Source organism: Lissotriton vulgaris, chromosome 3_1 (assembly GCF_964263255.1).
Source record: "Lissotriton vulgaris chromosome 3_1, aLisVul1.2, whole genome shotgun sequence".
Taxonomy (NCBI): Eukaryota; Metazoa; Chordata; class Amphibia; order Caudata; family Salamandridae; genus Lissotriton; species Lissotriton vulgaris.
In genome coordinates this window covers 834,142,409-834,155,833 of record NC_141689.1, presented here as the reverse complement: position 1 = coordinate 834,155,833, position 13,425 = coordinate 834,142,409, and the positions used below count along the sequence as shown (strand labels likewise).

Here is a 13,425-nt window from a genome sequence, read left to right as displayed (position 1 = left end):
GTATGTGATGTTTCGCACTAGGAAACCCTCTGCGATGGTTAATTGGTTGCTTTTCAATTGCTACTCTGTTCAGGTGTTAAACTGGCAGCTAAAAGATGTAACCTTTTCCCAGACAGAATTAACGTGTGTTAAAATGTTAAAATAACAGAATACTGTCAGATAATACGCTACATTATGCAGCACAGTTTCCCTCGTCTTGCTATATAATTTAGTTAACCTTCCTTACTGCATAATTTAGTCCTCCATTGCAGCATAATTCCAGTGACCTTGGCTATATTTGTAAAGTAGCCTGCAGTTCAATGCAAGCACTAAAGTGGCGACAGAAAGACACACCCAAACAGCCAATAGCTAAGCGGAGAGATGATCACTCACTGGGCTGAAGCAAGACTTGATTGACACAATCTCAGCCCAATACATGAAAAAAGTCTGGTAAAAAAACAAAGCCGATGGTTCAAAGGGGTGGATCCAAATCCCCACTTTACCTACATTGTTAGTGAACGAACCGACGCTGTTGATAGGTTCTTGAACCCTTGAACTTGAATGGCCATGATGACTCTGTGGTGGTGAGAGGTGAGGCCGTGCATGTCCTACACCTGCGCAGCATTGCCAGCATCGGGCGGGCTTCCGAGGGCCCACAGAGTATTGAAAACGACACTTACAACCCTAAATGGGCCCATTCTCTCCTAGGTGCCCTCCACTGTAAAGAGGAGGGCAGAGCGGACCCGTTAGCACTGCTGCTCGCTCCCCAGCACCACCACTCCCCAGCCTGGGCCAAATTGTGATCCCAATCCTACTCTGGCAGTGCTACGATCAACGTGGCAGAGTTTAAATCTGCTCAGCACCCGCAGTGCCCAGGGTGCAACTGGCAAACTTGAAGCTCTTGAAAACGTGCGGGCACATACCGGGGCAAAGCGGTCTGACACCTTAACCAGCTGAAAGCGCGCCGCAAGTCAAGCATGTTGGCAGTGCACCTTGGTATATTCGTCTCTCACAGATGGATAGTTATCTTTTGAAAGGTAGGGATATTTTCTGGTTTGGAGTACTAGACAGTTTGTTTATTATGCATTTCAGTCACAGTACACTGTGAAAGTGAACCTAATTTGTGCCCGGCCGTGCGCCATGTTTGGACTACAAAGCAATTGTGCAGACTCGGTGTCGTCGGACACACCAACGCCGGGCAGGGCGGGCCTTGTTTTTTTTTTTTAACTCACTTACTACTAACAGTAGTGTAAATCTTGTCAGGCCCATACTTCTACAGGCTGCAGGGCAGTGCAGGCCCTATCGAAAAATCACATGATCATTGCTTAGGTAACGGTTAAAGAGGTCGAAAGTGTGTGTGTACGGTACACAGTGTACCTAACTAAGTTAGTCAGTACTAATAACTTACACTGTGTTTCCTGCTGTGTGGTGGGCCTGGCCGGCAGTCAGGGACTAGGCAGGCCGTGGTCCACACTGGCTGCACGCACGGCCTTTCTTTAATAACTGATATTAGGCCTTCAGCTGCATACAACTATAACCAGACACATTGCAGTACTGCTACTTACTGGCTGATAATTGATGCCCTTGCCCTCCTCAACGCAACTCCACGGTCGTCGGGGTCAGCCGACTTGAACGTGATGACTGACTCTTGGTGAGCTGAGCTGCTGCACGCTGCGGTGGTTATGCTTGGGCGTGGGCGGCAATGATGTGAAAAAAATCTGCGCATATTGCCGTGCGCACAGCCCCTACCCCAGTATAACCAAAATAAAAGCCGGCAATTCAGTGTCCTCCTGCCTGCGGCCCGCCCACAGCCTGGAAAGTAAGTGGCTAAGACCGCCGGGGCGCGCATTGCGGTGCCGCCATGAAAACAGTTATATATTTTAACTCGTGTATTTAGGAATAATGAATTTGCTCAGGGCAGCAGTCTAAGTCCCACAGCAACACTTTTAACCGCCGGCGCTGCGGGAGATGTTTAAAACGCGCAGCGGCTGCACGAGAGTACAGCAGTAAGTTAAAATTGGAAAATAAATGTGACTTGTGCAGCAGATGCGACGTAGTCGTAGACCCGGCCCTGTGAAATAAGTGCCGGTGCTAAGCACCGGCACAAATTAAGCCCTGTGCTCAAGTGGTTTTTAAGAAAATTAACTTTGAAGATATATATATTGGGCTACATTGGGCTATATATATGTTAGAGCCCAAATGTAGCCCAATGTAGCCCAAAGATGGCCACCAGAGACAAAAAAAACGAATGTAGCCCAAAATATCAGCCAGATGCACCCCAACTATAGCCGAATGACAGAATGTACCAGAGTGTTCTAAAGAACTACTAGAGCGCTAACAGTCTTACTTATAAAGTGAGACTAAAAGTAAGGAATTGGCATTAAAAAAACCTTTGAAATTCACTGAAAAAACCATAGGTTTCACACCAGTTATAGTTAGGAATTAGCATTTAAAAAACCTTAGAAATTCACTGAAAAAACCATAGGTTTCACACCAGTTATAGTTAGCTGGAAATTTTACTGACATAAAACCATTGAAATTCCACGTTATAGTTAGTTGGACTCACTATAACTTGCGCGTGCAATGCACTGCTGATGACGTCACATATTACATCACTCATGACATGGTCAGTGACATCACTCATCAGCCAGCCTCAACTCTGGGGTTGAGGCTGGCTGCATGTGGGGGGGGGGGGGTTAGCCGCAGGGGCTGGCTGCATGCTGTGCGTGGCGTGGCATTGGCTGCATACAGGCGTTGGCTATGGCAATTGGATTAACGTATGATAATTAAATATTACTTTAATGTAAAAATAAATTCTAGAAATTCACTTTAAAAAAAAACAAAGGTTACAGGAAGTTATAGTTGGGTTCACATTTTACAGACACAAAATATCATAGAAATTCAGCAGTTATAGGAATAAGTAACTTATGTAACTATAATTCATGCCCTAAGGTACTTATAACTCGCATCCTCACCATGCACTGCTAATTACCCCACATATTACGTCATTCACGACATCTTCTATGACATCATTAATAATAATGATGAGATTATTGATGAGAACTGTGCATGGTGGGAGTGCGAGCTATAGTTACCTTACCTTATAGTTACTTGAGCTACCCATAACAGCAACATTTCTATGGTTTTGTATGTGTAAAATCTGAAACGAACTAGAACGTTCCTGCAGCCTTTCTTGTTTTAGTGCATATATAATATATATAGCATAGATTATTTATGTAATTGATTTAATTATAAAATATTCAATCAATAATGTAGTAATAAATGTTACTTTTTTCATTCAAAACAGGTCATCACATTTTTTAACTAAATAATTATGCACTATATTTATATTTGTTAGCATTGATTTATAATTATATATATTTGTAGCTATTTTAAGTAATATAATTTCCTATAGGGTTGAATTTTTTGTCCGTGCGTCAATTATTTTGTATGGGAGGGTGTTGCAGTACCAGCGGTTGGTTGTATGTAGTGCCGGACTTACTACTCCACAGAGCCAAGGCTCAATAAACTGCATTGAGAACTCTTATGTAGTCAATGCACATCATATGATGTACAGCTATACAGGCTGCCAAGGGAAAATGTTACACAGTCAAATTGCAGTCTGTAGTGCTGCAGATTCACATGCACCTTACCTGGAAGCGTGCACATGTAAACTTTCTTTTCTTTATTTATACTTGCCCTAGATTGTTTCTGTCCAGTACACAAACACCAGGCTTCACTTCTAGACACACAAAAAGACACACACACACACTTTCTCTCACTCTTTCTCTCCATCTCTCTTTCCCACACTCTTACCCGATTGGGAAAAACAGATTCTGGAGTGGTCTGTATTGGTGCATTCTTGTCTTCAGTGGTGATGCCACAAGTCACTTTAAAACTTGGCTGCGTGTGCTGAGAACTACCAGATGATGAGCATGTCTGCAAGATAAGTGTCGTGCTGGTCTTGATGGCTTTAATGATGCAGTTGGTTTTGAAGATTGTGCAGGCCAGCAAGGAGAGCCAGTAGACTTTCATGAGTATACGAGTAATGTGATCATATTTCCTAATGCTGTGGATTAGTGTAGGGTGCCTTTGAAGGTTACCAATATGGAGTCTTAGATGCCATGGAGTTGGGAGTTACCCATCTAAATGAGAGTATGAGGGATTGCACAGCAGTTCTGAAAGTGCTACCTGGATTAAATAATTTCACTGTCTTTAGTAGGTGGTGCCAGGTTGTCTTTAGTGTTTTTGCAGTGTGTTCCTTGAGAGTAAGGTTGGTGTCTGGCGAGTCCAAGGGAATAGGCATTCAGTGAAAGTTGGGGTTCGAATCTGTTAAAGTTCTTGTCATTGAGACCGGTTTTATTGTTGCTTGTTCGTTGTTCTTGGCAACTAACAGGAATTCTGTCTTGGTTGGGTTGAGCTTCAGCTAGGCGCTGAACCTCCAGGTCCGGATGGTGTACAGGCTGTGTTTGGTGAGTTGTGTGTCTGAAGCAGAGGTAGAGATGTGTAGCATCAGCATATAGACCTTCAGCTTTTGTGCCTCTGGCTCGCACCCTATGAACTGTAAAACCAATACTACTTTAACAGTAGGTGTGCTACTGCCATTCTTCTGTCATTTAATAATCCACAGACACCAATCATCGAAGGCACAACCACAATCTAGGTCCTATTACCCCATTCTGCTCTGTCCAAGGCAGCAAGGGCTAACAATCTGAACTTAGCATACTCTTTGTACCAGAGTCTCAGCATCCATCAATACACCACATACTTACCCAAATCTTTAGCCTGCTCTAGCTGGCAATTGCAGTTTTGAGTAGGAAGGCTCAGCTCTCCACAGTGCAGACCTTCACAAAATGGCACTTCTGTCTTCATCAGTTTGAATGTGCTGAGCTGCAGTGAAGGTCACATTAATGCAGTACTGATGGAGATTTGCTTCTTTGTGTGTTTCTTTTTTAATACATATGTTTTTATTGCATTTTAATACCATGCATCACCACATTATATGCTACAGTGGAGATTGCTTCTTTTTCCAGTTCACACCGAGCACCACATCTTGGCCTCATGCAGGCAAGCTCAGGCCCCACAAAGCAGCCCCCTGCAGATCTCGTGTCAATCTGGATTGCATTCGACAACAAGGGAGCAAGCCCTTCCAGCCTTACTGTTCTCAACCTGCAGAAGTGGGTAGGGCTGACCCCCCCGAAAATCTTTTGCAGACAAACCATACCATACCACACCACAACACATACGATTGCAGGTCAAAGGTCTTGTCATAAAGGCAGATGCAGGTGTGTGCTTTGTGTGGATGCGGGATATGCCATGCCAGCTCAACCGTTTTTCAGTTACCTGGCATCAATCTCTGATTCTCCTGATTGAGATGTGTCCAGAACTGGCCTCAAGCTTAACTACTCCTCCAACACAGTAGAATGAGTGCAGTTCCTCTCAACAGGCTCAACGGCAACCCTGGTCACACTGGGGCACAGTGGATAGGTGCTGCTTTGGTGCCATGGGCTCGTTCTTAGGTTGGAGCTTACCAGACACAGCTATTTGATTGTGAAAAGACTTCTTGGGGACATTCTGAAAGCTTCTTTGGAAAAGCATTCTGCCCATTTCCTATCATTGGCTTTGTTTTTTGTTACTCGCATTAGCTTTCTTTCTATTTGCTGGATTTATTTGTTTTAGGCTGTCCAGCATGCCTTTGTCCCTTTGGTAGAGCATAACCTGTTTATTGTGTACTTCCGTAATGTTGTTATTGTTTTCTGGTCACATTTGCTGTGCGTTGAAAGACAGAGGTCAGATGTCACCCTCGGTCTTCCATGGGACCTTGGTGTTTACGTTTCTTTCTTTGACTTCAAAGTGAGAGTATTTATATGAGCATCTGGGGATGTGAAAGGAAAGGCTTTTTTCTAGCACACAACAAAATGTCTATAAAAGATTTGCAAATATTTCAGAATATATCATAATTAGGAAAGAACAAATAAAGCACACTTTTTGATGTTTTGAAGTTAGGTGAAAACAAATATTTTAAGGCTATCAAAACAAATCAATATACTAGAGGATGCCATTTCCATATATCAGTTGGGCGCAGTATAATCTTATAAGAAAAACTGTATGTCTATGGAGATGTGATGGTTATTTCAATTGAAAATGTGTTGTCTGTAATGTCTGTGCGCTACCAAACCATGGATACTCCACTCTGTCACTCCACTTGATGACACACTACTCCACTTTACTCCATTCTACTCTACGCCCACTCAACCCCACGACATGCCACACCCCTTTATGTCACTCTACAATACTGCACTCTTACACTGTACTCCACTCTGTGTCACTACACTCTATTCTACTTTGCTTGTATCCATCCTTTGCCACTTTACTCCATCATATACCACTCTACTCCATCATACGCTACTGCACTCTACGACCCTCTACTCCACCATACAACACTTTACTCTTCACACTCCGCCTATCTAGGCCACTCCACTCTGTGCTGTTCCACTCCAACACTCCCCTCTATGCCATTTAACTCTACTCCGCTCAACTCTATGCCACTCCGTTTTACTGACCTCTACACCATTCTGTGCCACGCCACTCTATGAACCTGTACTCAACTCCATGCAACTGCATCTCTGCCTCTTTACGCCACTCCACGACCCGCTGCTTTGCACACCCTACTCCACTCTACGACAGCCTACAACACCCTGCTCCTTCTACTCCACCATACGCCCCTCTGCGCTGCACGGCGCTCTGCTCCACGATGCTCAACTTTACTTTGCTCCACTTTGCTCTGCTCCACGACGCTCCGCGACACTCCGCTCCACGACACTGCACTCGGCAACGCTCGGCGGTGCGATGCTCTGCTCCTCGACGCGACGCTCTGCTCCTCGACGCTCTGCTCCTCGACGCTCTGCTCCGCGACGCGACGCGACGCTCTGCTCCTCGACGCGACGCTCTGCTCCTCGACGCGACGCTCTGCTCCTCGACGCGACGCTCTGCTCCTCGACGCGGCGCTCTGCTCCTCGACGCGGCGCTCTGCTCCTCGACGCGGCGCTCTGCTCCTCGACGCGGCGCTCTGCTCCTCGACGCGGCGCTCTGCTCCTCGACGCGGCGCTCTGCTCCTCGACGCGACGCTCTGCTCCTCGACGCTCTGCTCCTCGACGCTCTGCTCCGCGACGCTCTGCTCCGCGACGCTCTGAGACGCTCTGCTCCTCGACGCGACGCTCTGCTCCTCGACGCGACCCTCTGCTCCGCGACGCTCTGCTCCGCGACGCTCTGCTCCGCGACGCTCTGCTCCGCGACGCTCTGCTCCGCGACGCTCTGCTCCGCGACGCTCTGCTCCGCGACGCTCTGCTCCTCGACGAGACGCTCTGCGACGCTCTGCTTTTCGACGAGACGCTCTGCTTTTCGACGAGACGCTCTGCTCTTCGACGAGACGCTCTGCGACGCTCTGCTTTTCGACGAGACGCTCTGCGACGCTCTGCTTTTCGACGAGACGCTCTGCTTTTCGACGAGACGCTCTGCTTTTCGACGAGACGCTCTGCTCTTCGACGAGACGCTCTGCTCTTCGACGAGACGCTCTGCTCTTCGACGAGACGCTCTGCTCTTCGACGAGACGCTCTGCTCTTCGACGAGACGCTCTGCTCCTCGATGCGGCGCTCTGCTCTGCTCCTCGACGCGGCGATCTGCTCTGCTCCTCGACGCGGCGATCTGCTCTGCTCCTCGACGCGGCGCTCTGCTCCCTGACACTCTGCTCTGCTCCTCGACGCGGCGCTCTGCTCCCTGACACTCTGCTCTGCTCCCTGACACTCTGCTCTGCTCCCTGACACTCTGCTCTGCTCCCTGACACACTGCTCTGCTCCCTGACACTCTGCTCTGCTCCCTGGCACTCTGCTCTGCTCCCTGGCACTCTGCTCTGCTCCCTGGCACTCTGCTCTGCTCCCTGACACTCTGCTCTGCTCCCTGACACTCTGCTCTGCTCCCTGACACTCTGCTCTGCTCCCTGACACTCTGCTCTGCTCCCTGACACTCTGCTCTGCTCCCTGACACTCTGCTCTGCTCCCTGACACTCTGCTCTGCTCCCTGACACTCTGCTCTGCTCCCTGACACTCTGCTCTGCTCCCTGACACTCTGCTCTGCTCCCTGACACTCTGCTCTGCTCCCTGACACTCTGCTCTGCTCCCTGACACTCTGCTCTGCTCCCTGACACTCTGCTCTGCTCCCTGACACTCCGCTCTGCTGCACAACATTCCACTTCACACCACTTATCTGTGTCACTAACTTTTAGCCATGCCGAACAGCAGCCACACTAGTTTACGACATGGCTAAAACACTTTGCCAAAGCCGATAGCTCTTGCATATGCGAGACCGATTGGCTTTGCCAGTGCTTGTTTCTGCTTATTCCAAGGTGACCATACCAGTTCCAGGTCCGGGGGGCAGTGTGTCCACACGTTCTTGAGCTACCACCTCAGTGTGTCCTGCCTACCCAACCCTCCGGACCACAATTTCCCATTAAAAAGTCAACCACAGATATTTTTGGGAAATAACTTTTTTTCCAAGGCTGACACAGTCCCACACACAGACTGTTTCAGTGAGATGATGTTTGCTATCTGAGGAGAAGTTTTGTGAAAGAAAATAGGCATTAGGTTTCCTCAAAGAGCTGTTAAAAACTGGTGACCGAGATGTTCGTAACTGACTTGGCCTTGGGAATCAGCCTCCATTGGTAGGATTGGTTGAAATATGTGCCCCTCGTCTGCAGCTTGGTGCCCACAGCCCCTGTAGGCCCGCACAAGACTTTCGGTCTTGGCATCTCTGGGGTAAGGACTATCTGATGTGGTATATTCAGGCATGGAAAATTCTTGATCCTTGTATTAAAAACACAAGGCGTCTCAGAATAGCTCAATATGGAATCCCACTGGGACACCACTCCAGGGCCATTAGTAGCTTGTGCATGTATCGTATCCAATAAAATCCAAGAATTTGCATAGGAATCGTAAAGGATGTCCAAAGGTATGTGGGTAGTACCAAAGACATTTTGAGCAAAGTATGTGATAAAATTGCAACTATATAGTGTTTTTTTACAGGTGATCGCGCACATATATTGTAAAGACTTTTTGTGATCTTGTACCTTTCGCTAAACAAATAATGCTCAACTTTTTTTTCTTGAACAGATGACTCTCCTCCAGCAGAGCGGGAACCGGGTGAAGTTGTAGACAGCTTGGTTGGCAAGCAAGTGGAGTATGCCAAAGAGGATGGCTCAAAAAGGACTGGCATGGTCATTCATCAAGTTGAAGCCAAACCTTCTGTCTATTTCATCAAGTTTGATGATGATTTCCATATTTACGTCTACGATTTGGTGAAAACATCCTAGATGTGACACATGAACTGCTGCCAAATTTGTGGAACTATGACAAGTGGAAATAGATTTGTAGACACAAGAAAGAGACTGGACTGCTTTCCAGTTTAATGAAAGCATAAATGTCCCTGCGAACCCACAATCTCTGCCTGCAAATTCTGTACAATTCTGTCACAGTACAAGTCATTTTGTGTTACGGAATGCCTTTGACTGAAAGAAGAATTAACCCGGCATCTGGGGAGGAGGAGAGAGTCCACGTGCAAAGAACAGCTGTGAAACACTAACTGTGCAACATAAACGAAGAAAAAAAAACGGAGCAAGCAGTAGAGTCCTAAAGCCTGACTATATTTCATGTTTTTGTCTGTTGCATTCTTGCCCCCATTATATGAAATTGTACTATCTAAGCCTCCTTCATGCCATGTTTCAGTTGCTGGTGATAAAAGTTAATGGAGGCTTCACGCCTTTGTTCAGCAGTGGGTAATGGGGTCCTGGTAGGATTCAGCTGTGGAGACGAGAAAGGTTTTGTTTTCTTGAATTTGTGCTCTGGCGTGCTCACAATTAAACACCTCCTGAAGCATAAACACATTAAGTTACTCATCCATATTGCTTCTTTGAATCCATGAATTACGAAAGTGATGCACGTGTCCAATTTCTCGCGTCTTGTGGTCTATATACACTGCACGGGTGCGTTATTACCGCTACCCATCTAACTGTGTTGTCTAAAATCGCATAAACGATCCAGATGTTTGTGCGTGTGCAGTGAGTAAGTGCAAGATGTGTCACAGGAGGCTCCAGTTGCGACTGAAAAGTCCCTTCAACATATCGTTTTAGATGAAGTCACTCTATTGATTTGAATGCAGGTATATGTCCATACAGCTAAACTGCAATCTAAAATAACGTGTTTTTCTTTGTGGTGTACTGGCGACCCTGGTGGGGTATTCTGCAAATGCGAATCAATACTATGGAGCTTTGCCTGCCAGTGGAAGATTGTGTCATGATTGTGAGGCGATTTGATGCCCGGATATCTGGAAGATTGTGGATGTAAATAATACCAAGCACGGGAAGCAGAATGTAAATAATAGCAGGCCATAGGACCAGAACGTCTTCACAGTTTCAACATTGAAGAGTAGTTATCAAGGGAGTTGTCAGATTAACTCAATATGTCCGTATGAAGTCTACGTAAAAGGTCAGTTGAATGACAAAATTGTTATGTCACTGTTACTGCTTCACAGGTTTATTGGCATCTTTCACACGTTCTTTGGAAGCTGTACCATAACGTTGAGAAAAAGAGGGCTTTGATATCAAGTAATGCAAACTATTTAAATAAACGGTTAGCTTTTAGGCTGTCGTTTTGATGCAGAGATGTTTGAGGCCACCTTGTCTTCTGGTGGTTTTCTGAAAGCTGAAGACTTTGTGGTTTTAATCCCTTTCAACCTTTTTTGCCTGGTTCATATTTTGGCCTTAAGGCTTGTGCCTCATTTTGCTGTTGAATTGTAACTAATATTCACCATATGCATACAGTACCTTAATTGTGTGCCCATTGCTATTGTTGCCGTATGTCTAGAATTTCATTGCGAGTAACTAGTGGCAGGCTCGTGTCTTTCATTTAATGGCTTCTCAATGCAGTCTTCATCGCAGTAAGTACCCGAATCGTTATTGTTACTTGTGTTTTGAACAAAGTAAGCAGATTTGCAACAGTGTTTTTCTCATCCTGCAGATCTATATAGTGTACCAATTGACTCTTTGAGAGTCCTGCATGTAAATCTCAAAGCTGAGCCTGGCTCCATGAGCCCACATCAACATTTTGTGGCACAAGAACGAGTGGGTGTACTGTACAGACTATATGTTCTTGATACAATACAGTAAATGTGGGTTACTCTGAGGGAACAACCTTACTGACTTTTTCTTTTCTCAAGGCACCCAACAAAACTGTTCACTATCAATGCACGTCCATTATGTATCATTCTTTTGAGTCAATTAAGCAGCGTGCACAGCATTGTGATGCCGCCATGCATACATCTTCCTCTGCAGCTCCAGTGGGAGATACCTGCTGGCTTGGCTCTGCAAGACTGCGCACAGCATGCCCAAAGTACCCCAAGTCCGTTTTTATTTTTTTATTTGTAAAGCAAACTTATACGTTTTCTAAGTTTAAACTTCTTCGTACTAAACGTCCCTACGTTTTGGGCTTTTTATTTAGGCTCATATTTCAGATTTGCATGCAGTTTGTGTTACCCTCGAAACTAAATTTTGTTTCTCTATTTTTGAGGGTCAACATCGGCTTTCCAAAATTATCATGGGACTTGTGATTGCACAAGCTACAGATCGATTTGTAATATGTATGGCCTTTCTCATTTACCTGCTGTAGTATTGATGTACTTTGTGCGTGTGTATGTGTGAAGTCAGGCTGCCATGTAAAACCTTAACACACAAGAAAGAATCTTAAATGCAGACCATCCTTTTTTGCATGCTTAAAGTATAGACCGTTCAGTGTATCAAAGTAAAGTTGCATGTTAGCCGTTTATTTTGTAACTCTGCTTATTGTGCTGTTCCAGTGGATGTTATTAGGTTTACATGCACTGGTGAGGTGAGCATAGTGCCAACGGACGGTAATATTCCAGTTGTATGTCCACATACAGCATTTGAAGGGACCATGTGCTTTAAAGAAAAAAAAGAATAAAGCCTCGCATCTCACACTTCGAATAAAATGTTTGTTTCTTGTTTTGAGTGCCAAACCCTTTAAAGATTTGCTCTGCAATCTGGTTGCCCCCTGTTAGCTTTGAAATGCACTATATGCTCCTAGAGCATTGTCTTCAATCAAGTGAATTCACAAATTATGTCAAAACACAAACCACTGTAGTATCAAAACCATTACCATCTTATCTACATGGTAGTTTGTGGTTCCTTACAAATGCTGTGCTTTTTTGTATTTACATCATTGGTGCAATCTGGATGGATCTTGGTATGCGTAGAGTTCAAAAACCTTCGTGTTCACGTTCTAAAATTAGGCAGTTGACCATCTTTAGCATTTGGTTTCCTTTTTTTATTTTGAGCTATGTAGACCGTTATCTGTTCTCTGCATTTAAAAGTATAAACAATTTCATTCAATCTGTTAATTATGTAAGTAATTTTTATAATTATGATGTAACTCTATCCCTAAAACATTTAAAATAAACCCTTTATGTGCAATGTATGCCGTTTAGGTTTGTTCTCGTGAATATAATGTGAAGCAGAGTTGTTTCACTTATATCATCATCAGTAATAATTCTTCTGCAGTGGGGTTTCTTATATTATTGTATTTGTTTGAACAGTTGCTGCCGTGTGAAGTAAGAATCATGGAATTTTCAGTTGCCGTTCTTTATGATCTAAATCGCAAACTGTCCTTAATGAAGTAATGATTGTTTGAAGAATTAAGCTGTGCCCCCGATATGCCACAAATCCACCATATTAGTCTTTTTAATATAGGGCCATCTGAGCGTCTCTGAACACTAAACCTGAAACTTCCTACAAATGTTTATTTTTTGTATTCTCTTTTTGCTCTTCGTGTTTTTGTGACACTAAGGAAATGCATTGCAGCAGGTAATTTCAAACGCTGCCCTTAACCTTGCCATGTAGATGTGGGTTAGGAAAATTGTTTATTGATTTTGTTAGGAAATGACTTCATTTCTGAAGCCCCAATATATTGAGAAGCCGATACATTTATCCGCCATCAGGTCCACATTTAAGATCCAGCGTTCTTGTGGAACATAAAGAAGGCATCAAGAGTTTTCAATCAGCTGCATAAGAAAGCTGCATCTGAGAATTGGCATTAAATGGTACAGAAACAAATGTAATATTGCTGGTTCCCAAAGAGTAGCCCCTGCATTACCTAGGTGTAAACAATTGGGTTAGCTTTTGAGGGGTGAATGTACCCACCTCAAGTTTTAATCAAAATCCTGGTAGGGGGGGAACCACTAAAGTCACTAAATAAACTTGAGCTCACCACCTTGTAGCTATGGCATAGAGTATATAGAATTTAAGCTGTACTAAATCTGGATTAAGGTCGAAATGCATGATAATGAAAATCCCAGAACGAATTAAAACCAGAGTAAAATGTAATA

The 13,425-nt window shown here is 44.7% G+C and overlaps 1 protein-coding gene across 9 annotated transcripts in view; it reads left to right on the top strand.

Moving 5' to 3' along the window:
• Positions 1-12,518, top strand: part of SPIN1 (spindlin 1) — a 295,500-nt gene extending 282,982 nt beyond the window's left edge. For all 9 annotated transcript variants that reach the window (XM_086961148.1, XM_086961143.1, XM_086961149.1 and 6 more), the window contains one exon: positions 9,144-12,518. In XM_086961148.1, coding sequence (XP_086817274.1) covers positions 9,144-9,343 — 200 coding nt within the window. In that variant the 3' untranslated portion in view covers positions 9,344-12,518. The remainder of the gene's footprint in view (positions 1-9,143) is intronic.
• The last annotated feature ends 907 nt before the right edge of the window (positions 12,519-13,425 follow it).